Source organism: Gymnogyps californianus, chromosome 1, assembly GCF_018139145.2.
Source record: "Gymnogyps californianus isolate 813 chromosome 1, ASM1813914v2, whole genome shotgun sequence".
Lineage (NCBI taxonomy): Eukaryota > Metazoa > Chordata > Aves > Accipitriformes > Cathartidae > Gymnogyps > Gymnogyps californianus.
In genome coordinates this window covers 3,964,925-3,989,440 of record NC_059471.1, presented here as the reverse complement: position 1 = coordinate 3,989,440, position 24,516 = coordinate 3,964,925, and the positions used below count along the sequence as shown (strand labels likewise).

Here is a 24,516-nt window from a genome sequence, read left to right as displayed (position 1 = left end):
TCACTGCCCCCTCACCCCTGGGATGGGGGAGAGAATCAGGGAAAAAAACCTCGTGAGTTGAGATAAAGACAGTTTAATAGGACAGAAAGGAATGAAAAACAATGATAATGATAATAATAATATGACAATAGCAATACTAAAAGAATTAAACTATACAAAGCAAGTGGTGCACAATGCAATTGCTCACCACTCACCGACCGATGCCCAGTTAGTTCCCGAGCCGTGATCCCCCCTCCCAGCCAGCTCCCCCAGTTTATATACTGGGCATGATGTCATATGGTATGGAATAGCCCTTTGGCCAGTTTGGGTCAGCTGTCCTGGCTGTGTCCCCTCCCAGCTTCTTGTGCCCCTCCAGCCTTCTTGCTGGCTGGGCACGAGAAGCTGAAAAATCCTTGACTTAGTATAAACACTACTTAGCTACAACTAAAAACATCAGTGTGTTATCAACATTATTTTCCTACTAAATCCAAACCACAGCACTGTACCTGCTACTAGGAAGAAAATTAACCCTGTCCTAGCTGAAACCAGGAGAGCGAGGCAGAGGCGGTCACGCAGGCACAGGCTGTGGGGCTCCTCAGAGGTGCTCTGGGCACTGGGCCTCCTTTGGAAAGGATTATTTGGCTTTTAGTCACCGCACAGATAGTATTACAGGAGGTGCGCGCTGGCAGCCAGCCCAAGTCCACCCTGCACCTTGCTGGTTGCCAGAAAACTAATGAGCAAATAGTTCCGCTTTCAGGCGGTTCCCTCCCCGCTCCCTACACCTGCAACCGGTACCAGGGCTGTGCCTGGAGCAAACTGGAGCCTCCGGCGCAGCGGCTGGGCTGGGAGCTTGGAAAAAAACTGACCCAACGAAGAAAAACTAAGTGAAAGAGGACGGGAGCACGGCGGGGAGCCATCCTGAGCGTGGGGCAGGACCCGAGCACTGAGCAGCAGGTTTTCCTACACTGCTGAGCCGTCAGCTGCCGGGGGAGATGAGCATTTCGTCGGAGCACAAGCCCCTTGGGAAGCAGGTCACCGGTAGCCTGCATACGGTGAGTAAGGTATGGGCTCCGGGGCACAGTTCCCTCCTGTGGGATCAAGGCATCCCCTTTGGGCTACATTAGAGGGGTTTTTTTACCCCCATCTGCTATTTCGAAGACACCCGGGCTTGCCAGATACGTGACCAAGAAGAGGACTCTAGGTAAAAAGCTGTGTCTGGCTCCGACCTGTTTGCATGAGTTTGCTTACAGAAGGGCCGTGTCCCTCGCAGGCATACAAGATCTGGCAACAGCAAATAACCAGAGTGGTTCTTTTTCTCCTTTGACAAGAGATGCAATTAATTTAATATGAACTTTAGTTGGTCAGATCCTTAAATAAAAGCCTGTTGTGAGTTTTGGGGGTTTTCAACAGTTCTTAGAGTCTCTAACAATGCAAAAGCTGCCCTGTGTTGTAGACATGCAGAATCACCAGGTGGGAGCAGTCGTTTTTCTAGCTGTAAGGAAAATTAATGGCAATCTCAGACAAGCAGCACATTACTAAGCAGAAATCAGTGACGAGATCAGATGATGTTTTCCTTTTCCTCTCCTCTGCCCTCAGTCTATTGCTAACCAGTTTGTCTTCTCCGTCGTAGCTGTGCAGCCTCTCCCCCAGATCTCTCTGTCTTTAAAAAACCCAACCTTCTTGTGTTGCACTTTTCAGGTGTAGGTTGCAAAATGCTTCCCCGAGGAGGCAACTGTTTTGCAGATTAATAACCTGGGGCACAGATAGGTGGAATGACTTTCCTAAGTGTCACCTCGCTGGCTAATTACAGAGCTGGGAATTAGCTGGTGCCAGTACTCCCAGTCCGCTGGGAACCAGTTCGGTCCGAGGCCAAAACCGTTTATCAAGATCTGAGAACATAAGGTTAGTTGGGCTACTGTATTAATGAAGAACATGTTATCCATTTGTATGAGTGACAAACAGCACGAAACATCTGATCTGCCATCTGAAAAAGGAGCAAAGGCTCAAAAGCACAAGACCCTCCTATCAAATGATCCCTGCTGGGGAAAGCTGTTGTTATCACTTGCGCTAATGGCAAATTTCCTAACTGAGAGGCTTTATTAAAGACACAGCTTTGGGCTATGTTCTTCAGTGGGTGGAAATCACCAGATAGTCTCAGACAGAATAATTTTTTACGTCTCCTTGGCCCTAGTGCAAATGATTGCTCTCTAGATGAAGCCACCCACACTAGGGCAAAGCAATATTCTTGGGTCTTTGGCCTGAATCTTCTGTTGTTTCCCTGACTTGCCTAGGCTTTGAGCAAATTTCTGCTAAATCTGATAGCTTGCTGCTGTTTAAAGGGAAGGTCTCCCCGCGCTCCGGGTTGTCTGTTCCTAGTCCCTTCCTTTTGCCAGCTCTGGTGCTTGTTAAATCCTCTGTGAGCCTCGGCTCAATAAGATGAAGGAGAAGCAGAGCTGGCACGCGGTGAGCAACAGAAACACGTAGGTAGGTACAGGATGGAAAGGGGAGAGGGCAGCAGGAGCTCCCCCTCCTCTTGGTGGGAGCTGTGAGATCAGCTCACGTCATCCCGTGGGTCTGTACCCGTGGGGTCCAGCTAAGCACTTAAGTACACGCTTCACTTGAGGCATGTGACTAGCGGCACTGAAGCAGATCCTTGCGTGATCGGCTCCAAGAAAGAGCAGGTGAGCTGCTGGAAAAAAAGGGCTGTTTATTGACTCACGCCTTCCCAATGGCAGGTGTGGTCCTGGCCAGGCATGTGACTTGCATTACAGCAGTGACGGCAGGAGGGAAAATAACTGCCTCCTTTCTTCCCTCTCCTTTTCCTCTACTGAGTAGTATAAAAAATGACCGAGTGCAAAGGGAGGCTGTTAAAACTCTTCAGCACAGAACCATCAGGAAGGTCAGACTGGACACCAGGTCCTGCTTTCCAGGCATTCAGGCCGCCTCCAATGTGTTTCAGGTAGCAGTGGTGTTAATGCACGGTGAAATAAAATAAATCCAAATGAAAATCCAACCTTTACATTCTTCCTTCTTAAATCCATGTCAGTTGCATGAATTATTTCCTTTACTTCCTAGCTAAAGCTATCATACATTTTTAAAGTGCTTTGCTAAACAGCCTCTGTCCTCCACCTCTGACATGCTGGATTTTTGTGCCTTACTTCAGTATTTGTAACTAAACTCCCAGACGAGTGGAAGCCAATTCCACCCATTTCTAAAGTTTCAAAGAGCTTTAGTTCCTCCTTTGAAGAGAAAACACCAGCTCGGGTGAGAAGAATGGAGTTGCACAGCTTTGAGCTCTATCCTTGTCCCTCCGCGCATGGGGAGGGTGAGAGCTCAGGTCACTCTTGCTGGAAGGACAGGGGCCAGCACGGACAATGCTTGCGTGGGACTTAGGAGATCGACGTCGAATCCTGTAGTTGCTGACAGCTTCCCTGGGCAGGGTACTTCTCGTCCCTCTTCCCCACTGGCAAAACGACACTTTCCTACATCCCAAAGATGTGGTGAGGACTTCGCCATTTAGAAATGTCCAAGTCTCTGCTGCTCTGGTTATGAGGGCTGTATAAACATCCTGCATCTGCTTTTAGCAATAAATGGGGTGGATGTTCCCATCTGTCCCCCAAGAGATGGGAGCTCATACCGCTCTTCACACCGTCATTCCAATTTCCAGCCACAATCACCTTTTTTTTTTCCTTTTCCTTGACACTTGCTTGTTGACAGCCTCAGACGGGTAACGCACGTGGCTTTTTGTCCCCTTGTGATACTTGCAGTTGTCACCAATCGTGGAGTTAAATGTCGGCGGGGAGATGTACACGACAACGCTGAGCACCTTAAAGAAACACCCTGGCTCCAAGCTGGCAGAGATGTTCACCGGCCAGCCCAAACTCAGGACTGACTCCGAAGGGAGGTTCTTCATTGACAGGCCAGGCACCTACTTCAAATACATCTTGGAGTACCTGCGTAGTAACCAAGTGCCCACCCAGTGCGTCCAGGACGTCTACAAGGAGGCGTTGTTCTACGACATCGAACCTCTAATCAAGCAGCTAGAGGACTCCCCGCAGATCTTTGGGGAGCTCGTGGCGAGGAAGCAGTTTCTGGCCCGCGTGCCCAGCTACAGTGAGAACATCGAACTGATGATCCGCATCGCGAGGGCGGAAGCGGTCGCATCCCGCCGCTCCAGCGTCATCGTGTGCGTGGTCAGAACGGAGGAGGACGCGGCCAGGTGTCAGGATGCCTTGAACAGCTTGGACATGGATAAAAAATCCGTGGTGAAGTTTGGCCCCTGGAAGGCAGCACCAAGTATTTCTGATCTGCTGGACTGCATTCAAATGGATGTTGAAGCCAAAGGGTACAAGATATCCTTTCAGCCCCATGTTGCCGAAAAAGGTTTTCGCTTCAAATCGCATGACTTCTTCTACAAGTTCCTGTTCACCTGGTGGTAGCAAAGTGCCACCATCGGTGGGGAACGGAAGAAAGCAATTATTAAAACAAATTAACTTGGGCCATGGAGATTAAGCCATGGACTGCCAGAGGGACAGGAAGAAACGCATGGGCCAACGAAAGGATCTCCTTTGGTCGTTTGCCAAATTAAAGAGCACTTAAGAGCCACTGTTTACTTGGGCTTTAGGGGATAACTGTACCATTTAAAAGGTATCAGGAAAAGGAGGAATTTTACTCTTTCAGTGTTGCTGACTATTAGATAAGTTCAGAGAGCCAGATCTCAGGGTCGAGCCAACCTCACTCAACCTAAGAGAAATGAATAATCCCAAATACGTCTCATGGACATGTGGAGTTGGACTCTCAGTGAAACGGGAACAGGTCACATAAGGCACAATTCCCGATGGAAACACTGACAGCTGCATTAACACATGCTCAAATTAAATTTGGATCCCTAACAAGAAGGCAAAAGCTCTTTTTCTCACTGTTTTCCTTACCAGAACCTAGGTTAAAAGGAAGGATTTCAGTGACCCCCACTCTCCTCTTGTTCCTCCAGTAGACAGCCTACTCTCTAGCCAACGTATTTATTACCATTATTTATTATTTATTCTGAAGGAAAGACAGAGAACCTCAGCTATGGTCCAGGATCAACAAAAGGTAAAAATACCTTCCCTGATCTGAGGAGTTTATAATCTAAGGACACGCACTCCTCTCTCAGGCCACACTACTTTAATCTTTTTCTTATGATAGTCATTATTATTACGATACTATTTCTAAATATATAAGCTTCTGGAAGAATAGGGAAAACCCACCGTGATTTGACGGGAAGCAAGCGCTACTGAAGTGACAGTCTGGGACCTCAGTGCAAATTCTCCTTTATAGACCACGAGTTGGGTCCTACATTGTTTTAAAAATCTTAGTATTCGAAAGTTTATTTTTATACTGGAGATGGCTGTTAGCTTGGTTTTAATCACTCTGAAAATCATAATGGCTAATTTGATTACTATCATATTTCCTTTATTTCTCAGAACATGGATTTCTTCCAGTTAAGGACAATAATCTCTGGGATGTTAAAATAAATAACTTTTAAAAGCTCTTTGAATGATACAGAAGTGCTTTATTTACTGACATCTCCCCCCCCCAAATCCCCAAATTCTGAAGACCTGAAGTTTTATCTTTATGCTAATGGATTTGAATCATTCCTGTTAAGCTTGGTTTCAGATGTGCTCATCCTATCACAGGTTTCCCCCCAGTGAAAGTTGGGAGTCACACCACCAACCTCAGGGCAGTTCTGCTGTAGGTGTGAGGGCACTCTTCGAGACCTCTCGCATTCATAACCTCGTTAAGAACTGATACAATCAGTGTCTCAGAAGGCAAAAAAGTTTAGAAAATAGGGTCTATGATCGTATCTATCATAACCAAGCGGTCGGTGGTGCTTAGCCTAGAAGAAGAGAACCCGAGGCAGCCTTCAAATAGACAGAAGGCTGCTTTAAGGAGGAGATCAGTTACTCTTTGTATGTACTAAGGGTGGAAGAAGGGGTAACTGGCTTAAGTCACAATAAAGCAGATATTGAAATTAGGTATTAGGATTAAAAAAATATTATAGGGTAGTTAAAGCCTCAAACCAACCAACCTCCTAAGACTACAGGACTGCTGTCATGAGAAACTTCAATAGTTTTATCAGGGATGGTCTTACAGAACAGCCCAGGCTTGAAGGCAAGATGATCAAAGGATCATCTGGTCCAACCTCTGGTGGGAAAGGGAGCCTGGCTGAGATTATCAAGCACCCTGTCCCGTCACGTCTTGAAAACCCCCAGCGATGCGGACTCCACCACGTCCCTGGGGAGGCTGTTCCAGTGAACGATGGTTCTCACTGTAAAAAATGTCTTTCTTATATTGAGAAGAAACCTCTCCCGCTGCAACTTTTAGCCATTGCCCCTTGTCCTCTCCACATGGCTCCTTGTGAAAAGAGAGCCACCATCCTCTTTGTGGACGCCCTTTAAGTACAGGGAACGCTGCGCTGAGGTCCCCCCAGGGAGAAGAGACCCAGCTCCTTCAATCTTTCCTCGCAGGGCAGGTTCTCCAGACCTTTGATCATCTCCATGGCCCTCCTTCGGACCCTTCAGCCCCTTCCCAAATCGCCTTGTCCGCAAGATGCAGCCAAACTGTGGCCACCCCTGGCTACCTCTAGCCACGCAGCGTCACAGACGTAACTGCTGCCTGTGTCTCCTGTCACCTAACTAGACATAGGTCTGTCAGGGGGCTCCTCCGTGCCGGGGCCTCCTTCCCCTCTCTTCAAAGGAGACATTTTTAAAGGCCATGCTAAGCTTTCATGTGTGTCTAATGCAAGCTTGCCTGCAAACGCCAAGCCATGTTATTTATATTTTGGTGTTTATATGGTCTAACATCAAATAGTAACGAAACTGGCGGGTATTTTGGGGGAAAACTGAGCGGGGCTGACAGGGCTGACCCCCTGGCGCGGCCTGGCTGCGGGGCGCGCCAGACGACAGCCGCCATGTCAGGCCCGCGTTCCCATGGCAACGGGAGGCCGCCCCCTCCGGGGCCCGGCCGCCTGACCATAGAGCGCGACCTCCAGCTGGGAAGAGAGGACGTTCCTTCTGCCGCCTCCTTGCGGGCGACTCTTTGGTTTCTCTTCCGGGTTGCGCGTACGGCGGCCGCGGAGGGCCAGGCGGCGGCATGGCGGCGCACCTGAAGAAGCGGGTGTACGAGGAGTTCACCAAGGTGGTCCAGGTAACGCACCGCCACCGGGCCGGGTCTGAGGGGACGGGGGGAGCAGCTCCGAGCTCTGCCGTGCGGCGGGTGGCGCCGGCGAGTGAGGCGGAGCTGTGGGAAAAGCCGCCGGCCTAGCCCGAGGCCTAGCGCAGGGGTGCCCGCCGCCTTGAGGCGGGGGCCTCCGGGCCGGGGCGGCCCGTGAGGGGCTGGGGAGGAGCGGGAGGGGTTGGCCGCGGGTTTAGGGAGGCCGGAGCTGCCTGGAGGGAAGGGGGCTGCCTCAGGGTGTGTGCGGGACGGGGAGAGTGCTCCCCTGAGAGCGGGGAGGGAGCTACCTGGGGAGGGCCGCGAGTGCCGGGGGTTGGAGGACGCGGCTTCCCCCAGCCCGGGATAGGGGGGCGGCAGTGAGTTTCTCGGGTGGGAGGGAGCTGCTGTAGGCTGGGGGTGTGTGTGGGAGAAGCCGTGTTTGCTCGGGGAGGGGGGGGGTTGTCTGGGGTTGGAAGGGGCAGGATTTGCGGCAAGTTGGGGCGGGGGGGGAGCAGTGTTTCCCGGGGATGGTGGCTAGCTGGGCAGAATGGGAGGTGCCCCAGAGAGCTGGGAATGTGTTCCTTCTCAGGATAGTTCATGGAGAGGCCAGTGACTGCTCTGGGGCATGGGAGCTTCCTTGGGCATGGTGCTGCGACAGTGTTCACTCTGGGAAGGAGCGGGTCAGGATTTGCTCTGTGTTTCTGAACCCTGTCTCTCTGCCTGCAGCAGCAGCACGAGGACCTGTCCGCTAAGAAGCTGCGGCTGACCAAGCCTAGCAAGTCAGCGGCGCTCCATGTCGACCTGTGCAAAGCCACCTCGCCTGCAGACGCCTTGCAGTACCTGCTCCAGTTTGCCAGGAAGCCCGTGGAAGTGGAGAGTGTGGAAGGGGTTGTCAGGATCCTGCTGGAGCATTATTACAAGGTGCTGAACCTGGGAGCCAGGCGTGCTTCCAGAATCCTCCTTCTGGTCTTGTTTTCTTGGAGTTGGATGTGGATTAGGGAGTCCCAGGCTCCTGTGTTGCTGACAGTTGCCAACAGCCTGGGCTGTTGGAATCCCTCAGTGAGGAGAGCGAGTGGCTGTAGTCCTTTACCCAGGTGGTTTCTGATCATGTTACTTGGTCCCTTTGCTGATGGTTTCAGGAGCCTGTGACAGGGATGTGACTACCTTATCCCTGCAGATAGCCTGCGTGGTTAGTCTTAAATTAATGTAACAAGGGACAAAAGACATGACAAGAAGTTTTCCAGGGAACCCAGCTGTCCAAAGCCGACTCAGCTTTATCTAAAGCCTTCCTGACTGATGTTTCCTTACCTTGCTCTTAATTTCCTCTAGCAGTGGAGAAACTTTTTAGCTATTGCTCATGCTGCGAACAAAGCACTTTTAAAATGACGCTTCTGAAAAACTTTTCAACAAAATCTGAACAGCAGAGTAACAAATAAATAACAGAAGTAATATATGCTTCATAGTATCCAGATATTGATCCTTCACTTGATAAAGCAGAACTTTATTGTGTCTGACAAAGCTGCGCTGTAGGCTGAAACATTTCTCATAAATGTCCTTGTGCTATTCTGTCTGTCTTTTTACAATTGAGTCAGTTTTGCTTTGAACTTACACTAAAACTCTAAGCTGCTTTTTATCTGTTTCTGTACTTTACCTGCTTTGGCTTGTGTGTTGAGACTGTTTTATGGGTTTTTTTGATGGGAACTTATTTTCGTCATTGGACTAGTCCCCACTCAAAAGAGTGTACAACTTAAAGAACCTAACCTATTTGTTCTTCTGTGAAGGAAACTGTCGTTCCTGATCATATAACGCAGGTTATTTGTGTTTGAAGTTTGTGTTGTAGCCTATATTAGAAGAGAGACTCTTAAATCTACAGATGAGGTCACATTTTCAGGTGCACAGCCTGTTACAGAAACCAGCTTTTAAAAAGCAGTCCTCTAGCTGACGTTATTTTACTTAAGGACAAGATTTTCTGAAGAACTGGTTTCTTAGTGTCTCCAGAAAACTTGCACTTGATGTGATCTTTCAGAAACCTAACCCTGAAAGCTGTAACTGCGATGGAAGTTTTGTGATGATGTATTTGTAGTGACATTGTTTCGTTTAAGGTGGTGCTGCAGCTTCCTGCTCCTTCATGCCTTTATATTATGATAGGACAGTCCCCAAACAGTCCTGATAGCCTCTGAAATGGATCAGAAAAATAATCTGGCTTCCTTTTTTTCTCTGTTTTTCACCCATAGTTCCCATGGCCCTGCTGACGGTTGAATCAACACAGCTGAGCGGGGGGGCAGGTTGCGATGTGGGGGGGGAAGCCAGGGGGACAGGATAATGTAAGTTGGTGTTGCTGTCAGCGACGATGTGTCCTCAAACAGTGGCCTGAGGCGATCCGGAAAGTCCCATCCTGATTCCTGAGGGTGACTGGGATGAGGGGTTAGAGGCACCTTCAGTCACTGGTGTTTTGGTTGTGGAGACAGCCATCAGACCTGCAAACTAAAAGGATAACTTTCTCTAATTTCCTGCTCACGAGCCATTAGAAGGAGGGAGAAAATGCCGTCTGGGGTGGGAGGCTGCTTGTAACTCGATAATAACATTGCAGACGTTATTCATAAGGCTATTAAAAGTGCCTTTATAAGTGTCCTTTTTGAAATCATTGATTTCTTCTGTACTCATGGAGAGGGTTGTCCTTTTATTAAAAGAACGTGAGTAAGGGAGAGTAAACACCACAATACTGTGGAAATCCATGCATCCTACCGTTGATGTAAGTAGTCCAATGACAGTAACCGTTGTTCAAGCACATGATTTCGACCCTGAAAAGAGAAAAAGCTTCTCAGCTCAGTTAAGAAAGAGATGACTCTCCTGGGTATCGCATTTGTCACTTGGGAGGGGGGGTGTGACACTGAAGTCTCTCCTAAACACTATTGAAAGATGTAAACGTTGTAACTGTAATGTTTCTGCACCTGTTGAAAGATGTAATATTTGTAATTGTAATATTTCCGCACCTCTGTGTTCAGCATTGCACAATTGCTTGGTAAGATCTAAGTATGAAATCCAGACTTCTTTTTGTCTTTCTACCCTGTATTGGATATCCTTGGCAATGCGATGAAAGAGAGAGCTTCCAGTTACGACCAGAGGTCTTGTGTGCACGAGTCTGTAGAAGACTCAAAATAACTCTTTGAAATGCATGAACTTTTGAAATGAATTTAAAATGAATACTAATTTATGAAGCTTGCTTATGTAATTATCACCTGTGACAGCTTTTGCTGTTGCTTAAATGAGTAGATGTATGCAGCTAACATATGCTTCTATTTTTTTTTTTTTTTTTTTTTTTTTTTTACCTTGCTGTGTTGGGTTTCTTTCTTTTTTTGCTGTCAGATTGGCAGGATTCCTCCCCACCCTTAAGAGAAACAGTTGTTTTCTGTAGTCCACAGACCTTGCTGCTTAGCAGAGGTCAAGAGACCATCAGTGTCAGTTCATCTCCTAAAATCCTCCCATTTATTAGTTAAAAACTTGCAAAGATACTAACATTATCAACACTGAATTTTCCGGCATCTTGAAAATCTGATTTATTTAAACTTTAGATTTTCAAAGAGTATGAAGGTAATTTTGAGGAATTATGAGTAAAAGAACCATTTTGAAGTATACTGGAAACTGCCGTGTAAACATTCTAGTATGGTTAATTTTCTGTGGGGTGTGCTGTGGACATATGGAGGAGGAAGTAGCCTGACAGTAAAATTCAGACCCTTGTGCTGAATTATATATGGGTCCTGCCTGTGTGTAGTGTTTTATGCTCTTCAAACAGGAAAATGAATGAGGATGTCTGTCGTTTCCTTCCAGGAGAATGATGCCTCTGTAAGATTGAAGATCGCTTCCTTGCTGGGCTTGTTATCGAAGACTGCAGGATTTTCCCCAGACTGCATTATGGATGATGCCATTAACACGCTTCAAAATGAGAGTAAGTTTCGCTTTTCAGGTGATGCTTGAGATCGAGGCAGAATCACGATGTCCAAGCATTTAGGACAGTGGCAAGGCCCTTACATCAGAAGCATATAACTGGGAATTGTTGCTCTGAGTATTTATTTTGTGAATGATGACAGACAATACCATGTTCTGAGGAGGAGAAAAATGTTCCTCAGACCTGCCTGCTGTATACCTTTGTTTTAAGGGAGTGCAAAGTTTGCTTTTGCATCTCCGTGTGAGAGCTGTTGCTTCTGAAGTGCTCTGTTTTGGAGGACGGTCTTGCTTAAAGTGGAACCTTCTTTGGAGTATTTTTCTTACCATGCTGTGGGCCCACTCATCAGAGCTAATGCGAGAAGGCATTAGTTTGTTAGCATTGGATTTGTGATAGGAAAGTATAGGTTGTCCTGTTTGTGGCTTCATTAAAGTCCATTTTTATTTTCTATGTTATATTCACAGTTTGTATGTGCTTTACTTGATGCAGTTTGATTTTGTTTTAATGTCATTTATAAAGTCAAAGAATGGTTTGGGTTGGAAGGGACCTTAAAGATCATCTAGTTCCAACCCCCCTGCCATGGGCAGGGACACCTTCCACTAGATCAGGTTGCTCAAAGCCCCATCCAGCCTGGCCTTGAACACTTCCAATGATGGGGCATCCACAACTTCTCTGGGCAACCTGTGCCAGTGTCTCACCACCCACAGAGTAGAAAATTTCATCCTTATGTCCAACCTAAACCTACGCTTTTTCAGTTTAAAACCATTGTCCTGTCACTACAGGGCTTTGTAAAAAGTCTCTTCCCACCTTTCTTATAAGCCCCTTTTATGTATCGAAAGGCTGCAATAAAGCATTCCCAGAGCCTTCTCTTCTCCAGGCTGAACAACCCCAACTCTCTCAGCCTGTCCTCATAGGAGAAGTGTTCCAGCCCTCTGATTATTTTCACGGCCCTCCTCTGGACCCGCTCTAACAGGTCCATGTCTTTCCTGTGCTGGGGGCCCCCCAGTACTAGACGCAGTACTGCAGGTGGGGTCTCATGAGAGCGGAGTAGAGGGGCAGAATCACCTCCCTGGACTTGATGGCCACGCTTCTTTTGATGCAGCCCAGGGTACGGTTGGCTTTCTGGGCTGCAAGCGCACATTGCCAGCTCACGTCCAATTTTTCACCCACCAGTATCCCCAAGTCCTTCTCTGCAGGGCTGCTCTCAATCCCTTCATCCCCCAGCCTTTACTGGTAATGGGAGTTGCCCCGACCCGTGTGCAGGACCTTGCACGTGGCCTTGTTGAACTTCATGAGGTTTGCACAGGCCCGCTTCTCGAGCTTGTCCAGGTCCCTCTGGATGGCATCCCTTCCCTCCAGCGTGTTAACCGCACCAGTCAACTTGGTGTCATCTGCAAACTTGCTGAGGGTGCACTCAATCCCGCTGTCCGTGTCATTGATGAAGATATTATTGGTGCCAGTACGGACCCTTGAGGGACACCACTCATTACTGGTTTCCACTTGGACACTGAGCCATTGACTGTAACTCTTTGGACGTGGATGTCCAGCCAGTTCCTTAACCACCGGACCGTCTATCCGTTAGGCCCATATCTCTCCAACTTAGAGGTAAGAGTGTGGTGGTGGTCCAGGTGAACAGTAGGCTAAACATGAGCGAGCAGTGAAGGCTCACTGCGTACTGGGCTGTATCAACAGTGCTGTAGCCAGCAGGTCAAGGGAAGAGATTATTCCCCTTTACTCAGCGCTGATTAGACCACATATGGAATATTGCATCCAGTTTTGGGCTCCCCAGTGCCAGATAAGTGCTGGTAAGGTTGAGTGAGTTCAGCAGAGGGCCACTGAGGTGGTTGGGGGCTGGAGTACATGATGTGCAAGGAGAAGCTGAGGGAGCTGGGCTTGTTCTGGCCTTGAAAGGAGAAGGTTTCAGGAGGACCTTCCAACCTGGATGAGTCTGTGATTCTGTAGCTGGTGAGGAGCTCAGTAAAGAGGTACGTAGCCTTTCACTGTTTTGTTTTGCAGAGTCTCACCAAGTTCTTGCTCAGCTGCTGGACACCCTGTTGGTGATCGGCACAAAACTCACAGAGAATCCGTCTGTCAGGATGAGACTGGTAGAGGTAGCCTGCAAGGTAAGGCGGCCTCCCTGGGGCAGGAAACTTTTATCAGTGCCACAGGAAAAAAAAAATGCAGTCAGTGTTTAAATTATTTTAATTTTTCTTAACAAACTGTTACAATATTAACATTTTTTTAACTGCTAGGATTCTTAATATGATTAGTTGTTTCGAACAGGTGAAAGAACAGTAAGAATCCAGTTACGTTTGTTCTTTTCTTCCATTCCATAGCATCTGACAGATTCTTCCCATGGTGTAAGAAATAAGTGTCTTCAGTTAATTGGCTGTCTTGGACCAGTAGAAAAAGGTGTTGCAAAAGAAGTTGAAAGCCAGGCTGCCAAAGATGTCCAGAAGATAATAGGAGACCATTTTAATGACCAGGACCCTCGTGTTAGGACTGCAGCTATAAAAGCCATGGTAAGTGTTGCTGGTAGAGTGGAATAAACTGTTTGGGGTTGTATAAGGAAGCTGGTAGGGGGCTGCAAACTAATCCAAAGAGGTTTGGGTTAGAGATTATTTAATTAACGCAGTAAAAGTCCATTTAGCATATCAACATTACCTGGGAAAATAAGCTAGGTCTTGAAATATGAGAGATCTCAAAGGGCATTTTAGTGATTCATAATAATTTCTGTTTCAGCTGTAGCTGAAGAAGCTTTTCAATTTGTTGACTTTTTTGAGCGTATGTAGGCTCTTTCTTTTAGGGACAAATCTGTATTTCTTGATTTAGCATTGGTTACCAGAATTACAATAAGCCGCTAGTACTCCAACATGCAATAGAAAGCTGCTTATGACAGGAAACCTGTGTGTTAAGTCCAGAAAGAATTTTGTTTGTTTGTTTTTTAAACAGCATTTATGTTTTGCCCCATGGTCATGTTCATTAGCACTCTCTAACTGTTTATGAGGTTTACTGGTTTTCATGCGGGCTGGAGCGTTTAAGGAAGTTTTTAGCCTTGCAGAAATGCAAGCAAAGACAGTTCACTTGAAAATTTTGCTTAATGTGACTTGCTTGTGAGTATATGAGTATACAGAAGTTTCTCTGTTACCCTTAAAGTTTATAACAACATCCCATCTAACGTGATGGTCAACAAGGGTATTTGAATTAAGGATATTTGAATTAATGATATTAAACTCCAAAGAAAGAAGCAGGATGCATCTGAGGAGATCAGATTGCATTTGAATCTGCCTGGGATCTCCCTCTGCTGGAGGTTGCACTCATCCTTCATTTTCATTCCATTCTGATTTTTGCTGGTACAATTTTTTTTGAAGTTGTTTGAGTGCCTTTTACGATGGTATTCAACCAAATCCATAGCAAGATTTATGACCTTGAATTTGTAATTACAGCACCAAGACAACCATCTTTCTGTTGTCTGAAGCATGGAAACATCCTGAATGAGTTCAAGGTCACTAACCACTTTTAGGGTTCCTGATCATAGTTTTCCTTGCTACTGTGTTTGGCTTTTTTCTTTAATTTCATCGCTGGCTTGTTGTACTTTGAAGAAGTGGATAGAGAAAAGCAAGTGTTTCTTGTTGACTATATTCAACCAGATATTATCCCTTTGTTTATAAGTCAGGTTCATGATACTACCGTATTCCAAATAGGAACAATGTTTAGTAGGACAGTTTTTGCTGTTCCTCTGGGTCGGTAATTGAAAGATTTACAGGGCATGAAAATTCATTGGCAATGCTACTTTTGAGTCCATGTTTCAGGAATGGTAGTAAACTAATTATTTTGAAGATTCCTATATCTGTTTTAATTGTGGTTGAATGTGGCCAATACTAAACAATTGTTTGAAGGTTGGGAGAATGGACAGACAGCATATTCATATAAATTGTATTTTCCTAGTCAATCAAAGTATGAATGGCTGTGATTTTAAAAAAAATTATACTGAAGTCAAGATTATTACTTAAAATACTTATGGCCAAGATAATGAAATATTTTAATTATAGCAGCAATCAAGAAATGCAAGCAACTAAGTTTACTCAAAGCAGAAAAAACAGCGGTGAAAACTTAGTCTGTGTCACTTAAACCTATAATTATACCTTCTTGTGTTTGGTTTTTTTTTTTTTCTGTAGCTGCAGCTTCATGAAAGAGGATTAAAATTACAGCAGGCTATTTACAGTCAGGTAAAACCTTGTATTAATTTGTATTTATTTTGTATTTGTTTGCATATCTTGCTTTTTAGATTCTGTGACAATGTGCTTTGAGAGGAGGAGGGCACTGAACAGAGGTGGAGTATTTTGCACTTAGGTTGCCTATATTCCTTATTGTCCTATGACAGTGGAAATAAGAATCTGTTTTGCATCCGTTGTGCTTAAACGCACTAAAGCATATGCTTTGATATATATTGTTTATGGGGGGAGATAATCATGGGAAGGGCAAGGCATTATGTAATTATTACTATCATCTGCCAATCTTGAAGTCTGAAACCCTCGTTCATTGGAGAGTACACGTGAAGCCTGTATTTGTTATGTCAGTAAGGTTGTGCAGCTGAAGCCTGTATCAAATTAGTTCTATTACAGATTCGCATTTTGTGCTCCCTGCATAGTACAGGCGATTCTGGAGTTTTACAGCATGTGCCTGATTGACTTCATTAGGACTAGTCTGCCCGATCAAACTTGGAAATACTGGGGAGCAGAAGGGAAGACTGAATTCATCCTGATTTTTAATCTGTCCTAACTGATTTATGCTAAGGATCCTAAATCCACTGTGGGAAGTGAATGACAGCTCAGGTGGAGATGTTTCAGGTATATTGGACTGTGAATCTTCTTTCAGGCCTGCAAGCTGTTGGCAGATGATTATGAGCAAGTGCGCAGTGCTGCAGTTCAGCTAATTTGGGTCCTCAGTCAACTTTACCCTGAAAGGTATGTACTGTATGCAAAGCGACTCAAAGTATTGGCAGCATAATCATCCTAAGCCTGAGAGTTTTGTGGTAGTAAGTCTCAGGAGTCGCTGTTAGAAAACTGATGCGTACAAATTGCTGATACCTGCTAAGAATGCACTGACCCAGATGAAGTTCTGGTTCCTGGTATTTGTTGCACATCCGTAGGAATTCAGCATAGTTGTTTCTTTCTTGATGCCATCCAGCGTGGTGTAAGATCAGCAAACTGATTCATGTTTCTCTATGTTAGCATCGTCCCGATTCCTTCATCTAATGAAGAAATTCGCTTGGTTGATGATGCGTTTGGAAAAATTTGTCATATGGTTAGCGATGGTTCCTGGGTTGTTAGAGTACAAGCTGCTAAGTTATTGGTAAGTTGCATTCTTTTGTTCTCTAGCTGAGAATAGTTCATCTTATGTTACTTTACTCTTCACATATATTTGTTTGTGTAGTCCCACCCCTAGTACACAAACCCCCTGCCACACAAACCCAACACAATATAGTATACAGATATTGTTCCCTTAGTCTATGGACCATCCTTGTAAAATGTCCATAAAATGTCCAGAAATGTCCACAAAATGTCCACTGAGTTCATTTAGTCCATGATTTTGGGCTCCATCTGTTATGGTGGTCACTCAGGACAGGAGAGGTGGTGTGTTGTGTGGAGTTACTGGGCACCAAAGCCAGCTCAGGTCGGGTCACTGCTGCACTTGCACTGCTTCTTGTAGGGCTTGTCCTCCATTGGTTCAAGTGGTTCCTGCTATAGTAATTCCTATAACATGCAACTCAAATCATGGGTTACAACAATTTAAAGGTGTTTCCATTACAATCTCCACCCCTGGTCCCTTTGGGCCAGGTCATAGGGTTTGACATTGCAATGAACTCCTCCCCTTGCTCCTAGCCTGGCTAGCAACAAGGGGTTCCTGCTATAGTAATTCCCCTAACGTGCAACTCAAATCATGGATCATTTTCAGCCAGGATTAAATCCCCTTGAGGTGCACATTGGACTCCCACATCCTTCTGCGTTACCCACCAAGTGGACCCAGGTCCTTGAGCAAAAGCAATCCCACGAATAGTTTTACCCTTTCCTGAGGAAGGAATAACCCAGACTGTTTTTCCCAACAAGTTCCTTACATGTATTACGGGGATCTTATCCCCTTCCACAGTGCGCAGGGGTTTTGACTAGGCAGGGCCAGGTTGACTGGCAGATCCTTTAGTGTTAACAAGCCAAGTGGCTTCTGCTAAATGTGTATCCCAATGCTTGAATGTTTCAACACCCATTGCTGTCAGTGTAGTTTTTAACAGTCCATTGTATCGTTCAATTTTCCTGGAGGCTGGTGCGTGATAGGGGATGTGATATACCCAGACAATGCCATGCTCCTTCTCCCAGGTGTCTATGAGGTTCTTTCGGAAGTGAGTCCTGTTGTCTGGTTCAATTCTGTCAGGGCTGCTGTGTCACCATAAAACTTGCTTTTCAAGGCCCAAGATAGTATTCCAGGCAGTGGCATGGGGTACGGGGTATGTTTCCAACCATCCAGTAGTCGCTTCCACCATTGTAAGCACATGGTGCTTGCCATGGTGGGTTTGTGGTATATAATCAATCTGCCAGGCTTCCCCATATTGATATTTCAGCCATCATCCTCTATACCAAAAAGGCTTTAGCCGCTTAGCTTGTTTGATTATGGCACACGTTTGACATTCATGGATAACCTGTGCAATGGCATCAATAGTCAAGTCCCCGCCTCGATCACGAGCCCGTTTGTATGTTACATCCCTTCCTGAATGTCCTGATGTGTCATGGGCCCATCGAGCTATAAATAGCTCACCCTGATGTTCCCAAGCCAGATACACCCAAGCTACTTCAATTCTAGCAGCCTGGTCCACATGCTCATTGTTTTGATGTTCTTCAGTGGCATGACTCTTGGGTATGCGAGCATCTACGTGACGTACTTTTACAACCAGGTTGTCTACCCGAGCAGCAATATCTTGCAATAATTCAGCAGCCCAGATGGGTTTAACTCTGCGCTGCCAGCTGGTCTGCTTCCATTGCTGCAGCCGCCCCCACAGAGCATTTGCCACCTGCTCCAGCGTGGCCTTACCCACAGCCACAGTCCCTTCAGATGTAAACCTGCTCCAATGTGGCCTTACCCATGGCTGCAGTCCCTCCAGGGGTGTACCTGCTCTGTCGTGGGCTTATCCATGGCCACATGCTTTGAGGTGCTCCAGCATGACCTCGTGCACAGCCACAAATGCTTTGAGGTGTACCTTCTCCAGCATGGACTTATCCTTGGGCCACAATCCCTTCAGAGGTATACTTGTTGTGGCACAGACATAACCACGGCCACAGATGCTTCGAGATGTACCTGCTCTGGTGTGGACTTATTCACAGCCACAGATGCGTTGGGGTGTCCTGCTCCTGTGTGGACTCATCCACAGGTCACAGTCCCTTCGCCTCGAGTTCACACTGGAGTTCCAGCCTGTCCAGTACAGCAGCACAGAAGCAGCAGCGATGCCCTGGCCATCTGCCAGCCCAGGTGCATCGCCATTGCTGTTATCAGAACGTTCCCAGGCACAGCAGAGTCAGATGACAGCAGTGCGGCAGTTCAGTGAGCAGCGAAAGCAAAAAGCAGCCACTAACGAGCACTGGACTCTAATATGCAGTGAGGCAAGCAAGCCCTATGGCAAGCACAGGAGCCTGCCAATTAATAGCTAAACAGCAATGACAGCTATAAATTTGATCTAGCACATTGCAATGAAATCTGTTGTTATCTCGAACCCTTCGAGCCCCGCATTTGGTGCCAAAAAGGACTGTCGTGGTTTAACCCCAGCCGGCAACTAAGCCCCACACAGCTGCTCCCTCACTCCCCCTCATGGGATGGGGGAGAGAATCGGAAGGGTAAAAGTGACAAAACTCGTGGGTTGAGATAAAGACAGTTTAATAGGGAAAGCAAAAGCCGTGCACACAAGCAAAGCAAAACAAGGAATTCATTCACCACTTCCCATCGGCAGGCAGGCGTTCAGCCATCTCCAGGAAAGCAGGGCTCCATCATGCGTAACGGTGACTTGGGAAGACAAACGCCATCACTCCCAACGTCCCCCCCTTCCTTCTTCTTCCCCCAGCTTTATATATGCTGAGCATGACGTCCTATGGTATGGAATATCCCTTGGGTCAGTTGGGGTCAGCTGTCCCGGCTGTGTCCCCTCCCAACTCCTCGTGCCCCCCCAGCCTCCTCGCTGGTGGGGTGGGGTGAGGAGCAGCAAAGGCCTTGACTCTGTGTAAGCGCTGCTCAGCAGTAACAGAAACATCCCTGAATTATCAACACTGTTTCCAGCACAAATCCGAAACGTAGTCCCATACTAGCTACTCTGAAGAAAATTAACTCTATTCCAGCCAAAACCAGCACAATTTGAAAAGAAATGGGAGGATGTTTAAAAACCATATAGGTAAATTTCTACCAAAATTCTGAGAAGAAAGAAATGAGAGAGGTTGAGGAAACCCAAAAATTTCTCAGCTGAACTATGCAGTGATTCTTTCTTTGAGAGTAGAGGGTTGGGTATCCAAGAAAAAAAACAAATACTTGTCGTAATTCCCTCCCCCTACTTCTCCAGCACAGGACATGTAAACCAGCTGAGCTCAAGAAAGACTGTATTAACCTCAGTGGGAAAATAAGATGTTCTGACTGTCTTAAGTAAACTTCTTTAGGCTCTGACATACGGTAGCGTCAAGCATTGTATAAAGCTATTAGAATGAGTGGATAAGATTGGACACCGTGTTGGGATAAGTCAGGAAATTATATGGTGTAATTTAGAATAATCCTGTTTCTTCCTTTTCATTTTTTTTTCTTTTTCTTTAGGGTTCTATGCAACAAGTTAGCTCCCATTTCTTAGAGCAGACCCTTGACAAGAAGCTCATGTCAGATCTGAGGGTATGTAAATATTTGGGTTTGTTTTTACTGTGTGGTGTACTAAAATTGCACAAGAGGTATGTTAATGTTGAGTGTGTTTGTTTACCATGTCCGTGCCTCAGGGCTGCTGAGAGTTAATTGATGATGGCAGGTTTTCTTTTAGATTAAAGTCAATGAAGCAATTGCTAGTTTTAGATTTCATTAGCCAAGCGTGTAATAAACAGCTCTAGGCTGTTCAGGTTTTGCAGATGAGAGGTAAATGTTTGTGTTCTGACAGTCTTTTGGCTAAAAGCTTTATTTATTGTGTACGGAAAGATTGCATCCTAGTTTTAGGAGCAAGCTTATGGACACATCCTGCAAGATCTGACCAGTAGACCTAGACATTTCAAGAGACGTGAGTAGCTAAAGGCTGGGACTCCTGAGCCCTACGAGCAAAACTTTTTCAGTAAAATTCCTTCCTTAAGCAACTCGCTCGAGGTATTACATTCAGTTTTTCTGTCTACAAAAGAATGATGAAGCTACAGCTGCTGGTTTTTGTGGACTGCTTTGTAAAGGCTGTTAAAGTGCTGCACAGCTTTCTTTACAGTGCGGGGGGAAAGGAGATGGACTAGCAAGCATGCTGAATGAATATCGCATTTTACACATTGCTGAACTCTGTGTAGTATTGATAGTCATTGAAGTATTTAATTGCAGTTTAACAAGTTGAACTGCAAAGTGATAGCATCTGTTTTTGCAGATCAGTTATTGGATACTCAACTAGACGGGCCTTTGCTCTGACTCAGTTTGGCCGTTCTTATAATGGATGTCTAAGAATATATTAATTAAAATGTTTTAGTTATTATCCTTTCCCAACATCAAAAGTACAAAGAGTTACTGGCAATTAGAAATATTCATAGAAGAGAAGGTACTGTTTGCTTCTCTTAGCATTTGCGTGTGTCTGTCAATGTCTAAGCCTCTAGCTACATCTATTTTCAAATCCAATAAAGCCATTTAATATTTTGTTCGTCACCTTTAAAGTTTACCATGGTTGTAACTGAAAAACTTGTTTGGACAGAGGAAGCGCACTGCGCATGAACGAGCCAAAGAACTCTACAGCTCTGGGGAGTTTTCAAGTGGCAGAAAGTGGGGAGATGATGCTCCCAAAGAAGAAATCGATACAGGCGCTGTAAACTTAATTGAATCAGGAGCTTGTGGGGCGTTTGTTCATGGCCTGGAAGATGAGATGTATGGTAAGTGTTAACTTATTATGGAATGACTAAAGGAGGAGATGTGTGCTGGCTAATAAGCTTTGGTTTTTGGTTTGGGTTTTTTTTTTTTTTTTGGTCAAAATAGATCACTTGGCTGTTGTGTTTGGGTTTTTTTAACAAATCATGGGCTTCAGGGTGGTGGGTTTTTATTCCATTGCGATCTCTGATATGGCAGTTGTTTCAAAGATGCTACAGTGTTGCACAGAATTTTGGATAGAAATGTTCCATTGAGTAGCCAAAAACAGAGCTTCCTATAAACGGTAAAGTTTTAGTAAAATATCTGGTAAGAAGTGGTGGCTTATGTTACGTGGAAACCCACTGGGATTTTTTTGTTGTTGTTGACTTAAATTTAACAGTTGCATGTGGCTCTAAATTGGCAACATTAGTTGCTGTTTGAAATTGGTGTTTTCTCTGCAGGAAGGAAAATCGAAATTTATAGAACTTGTTGTTTAAAACATGGCACTACAAGGAACCTGAGTCCATGGAGTCCAGTAATCATTCATTTTGTAAACATAGCAGCTTCCATCCTGACATAGGTTAGAACTAGTGGAGACAAACCCACGTATTTTTCAAAATACTTCAGAATCCACCAGCTCCAACAAGCAGAAGTTTTCTTCTTCTAATTTCCAACCCAATTTTATCCATAGCCAATTTATACCCGTTTGTTCTTAGCCAGTGGTAGGTTTCAGATGAAATAGTTGTTGCTTTTCTCGGGGACTGGCTTCCCTAATGAATTAAGAGACAGCTCTCATTTTTAGACAGCTCTCATTTTGCAAGGGGCTAAACAGGCTAGGCTCCTTTTAGTCTCTGCTGCTATAAAAGCTTTCCTCTTGGCCAGCTGGACTGCGTTATTCTTGAAAACTGGTGACTAGATCTGTATGTTTTCAGGTACTTAAATTTCAGGTGAGCTCTTGCTTACATCTTTAGCAATGTTACTGATAATTCTTTTTCTTTAATGGAAATACCTATGTTCTAAGATCACATTTACCTGTTCCACGGTGCTATTCTTTTGGTCTCTTGAGGTCTTGCTGTGATGGATTTGGAGGCCGTAGTCTCTTTCCAGCAGATTATATCTGATCTGGCCTTCTAAGCAGGGTGAATTAGGAGTGTCAAACTGGAACACGGGCATTCCTGAGCTCCTAGGTTTGGCTTTAGCATTGACCATGCTGACGGCCTCAGGAAAGTCTGTGTGCTACCCTTTCCAGCCCAGCTTCCCTGTGGGTAAAGTGAAGATTTATATTGCTTAAAGCTGTTGAGAACGGCTGGTATTTGCATAGAACCATGAAAATGCTGAGCTCTGAATATTATTCCTGAATTTGCTCTTAATGTTACTGGAAGGACGAGGCTAAATTAGAGAGTACAAAACCACCATAACAAAAATATCGCTGTAGATTGTGTTGTAAAAGTTGGTTTATTGTTCCATGACTCCTGCAAATAAAAGCATGTTTTCCTAATAGCTAAACTCTCCCTGAAGATTGAAAATGCAACTTCTTTTTTTTTTTCTTGACTAACAGTAAAAAATTTTTCACTGGCTCAGTCCATTGACCCGTGAAACACGTTCTCCAGTTTCTTGCGCGTAGGTCTTGTGGCAGTATGGTGCTGTTGGGGAGTGCTGATAAAATGGACAGATGTGGAATATACACAGCTCTTTAAATAATGTAGAACTCTCCCTCCCCTGCAGCATTTTGAAATACTGCTGAGCTCTCTTCTTCCTTACTTGGAGCGCTGCTTCATTTCTTGAATTCCATGTTGCAACTTAAATCTGAATTAGTCTGTCAGCTTATGAAAGCAATATTGGCAAAGTGTTTTTCTTCTCTAATACCTTGGTCTTAATGACCGCGGAGACTCGTAGTTGTGACAAAAGCTTTGTTACTGAATAAGCAGGGGTCTCGCTGTGTTTGCATTTTTTTACTTAATCAGAATCATCAGGAATCAAATATGTTCTTTGAGAACAATAGGCCTAAAAGCTACACATGAGTTTAAGTAAATTTTTTCAAGATGAGCTAATTTGAATGAAAAAGAAAAGTATGTTTAAAACAATAATGTTTGCAAGACATCAGATTAATTCTTATTTTTATGATCCCAGCACATAAATGTTACGGAAGCTAGCGAGGATGGCTGCAGGGAAGAGAATCTCATCTCCACTTAAGCTTGTTATATTTGGGTATTCTTCAAATTCCTGCGATGTTTTACAGTATGAATACACTCTGGACACCTTTTAATGCTTTTTTGCTTAAATTCTGAGTCATATTAATAATTAGGTGGCACCTTTTTCCTTTCTTTTGAGGAATCCAAAGTCACGAAGCAGAGGCACTTCATTCTGTTTACTGCCAAAATGCTGATACTCTAGGGCTTTTCAGCAATTCATAAAGTGCTACATAGCAAGTTAAAAATGCAGCGAGTGCTCCGAGCAATTAAAATGTCAGGAAGACTAAAACAAGCAGAGTTTAATTATCTAAATTAGTTTGCCTAAGATACCACGGTTATAGCTACACTTGCAAAACACGCTATGAAATACGTAGTTTTTATTGCTGGGCAGGAGACCTGTTTTTCACCTGCAAGTCCCTCTTGCAGATGCTTACGACAGCAGCATGTGCTGTATTAGAGGTGAGGCTTCTGGTTTGAAGACTTGCCTGTGAAAAGGTCCCCAATGGCATGGGTCCTTGCTTTGTCTTCATCATCCTCAGTGTTCCCTTAGCATCTCCTGTCCTTAGCCCAGTCCTTGAATAATATGAGGCCTGGCTGTTGGGTGGTATGTCCTTTTAAACAGCACTTACAGTTAATTCCCTCCCTCTCTTTTAATAGAGGTTCGGATCGCTGCAGTTGAAGCCCTCTGTATGTTGGCTCAGTCCTCACCTTCTTTTGCGGAGAAATGCCTGGATTTTTTGGTTGACATGTTTAATGATGAAATTGAGGAGGTGAGATTGCAGTCAATACACACAATGAGAAAAATTTCCAACAATATCACGCTGCGGGAAGACCAGCTGGATACTGTGTTAGCTGTCTTGGAGGTAAGAAGTTCCTAAGGGGGAAAAACTTGCATTCCTACTTTCTTTGAGGTGTTATAATTATATAATGCTAATCAGCCCCTTCCTCTGAGCTGAAGCAGTCCACCTTTTTTGTTGTTTTTTTTCCTCTTCTTTGAACACCCCCAAAGGCTCCTAAGGTCTAGTAGCTTGTAATCTCCAGGACAACAGAATACTTTTGAAATGGATGAATTTCAGACAAAAACTCTTCCATTACTCACTGTGCTGTTGTCTCGTGTGT

General features: G+C 45.1%; 2 protein-coding genes across 3 annotated transcripts in view; both read left to right on the top strand.

The window, feature by feature from the left end:
- The first annotated feature begins 971 nt into the window (after nucleotides 1–971).
- KCTD14 (potassium channel tetramerization domain containing 14) lies at nucleotides 972–4,418 on the top strand. Its single transcript, XM_050915303.1, has 2 exons — nucleotides 972–1,031; nucleotides 3,747–4,418. The coding sequence occupies exons 1-2, from the start codon at nucleotides 972–974 to the stop codon at nucleotides 4,416–4,418; spliced, it is 732 nt and encodes a 243-aa protein (XP_050771260.1).
- Nucleotides 4,419–7,110: 2,692 nt separating this feature from the next.
- Nucleotides 7,111–24,516, top strand: part of INTS4 (integrator complex subunit 4) — a 41,296-nt gene continuing 23,890 nt past the window's right edge. Inside the window, exons 1-11 of one of the 2 annotated variants that reach the window (XM_050898253.1) lie at nucleotides 7,111–7,164; nucleotides 7,900–8,091; nucleotides 10,999–11,116; nucleotides 13,130–13,236; nucleotides 13,450–13,635; nucleotides 15,292–15,342; nucleotides 15,992–16,080; nucleotides 16,348–16,468; nucleotides 19,952–20,023; nucleotides 21,057–21,231; nucleotides 24,055–24,260. In XM_050898253.1, the coding sequence (XP_050754210.1) occupies nucleotides 7,111–7,164; nucleotides 7,900–8,091; nucleotides 10,999–11,116; nucleotides 13,130–13,236; nucleotides 13,450–13,635; nucleotides 15,292–15,342; nucleotides 15,992–16,080; nucleotides 16,348–16,468; nucleotides 19,952–20,023; nucleotides 21,057–21,231; nucleotides 24,055–24,260 (1,371 nt within the window). Of the gene's footprint in view, nucleotides 7,165–7,896; nucleotides 8,092–10,998; nucleotides 11,117–13,129; nucleotides 13,237–13,449; nucleotides 13,636–15,291; nucleotides 15,343–15,991; nucleotides 16,081–16,347; nucleotides 16,469–19,951; nucleotides 20,024–21,056; nucleotides 21,232–24,054; nucleotides 24,261–24,516 lie in introns of both variants that reach the window. The other variant, XM_050898245.1, reaches the window with a different exon arrangement.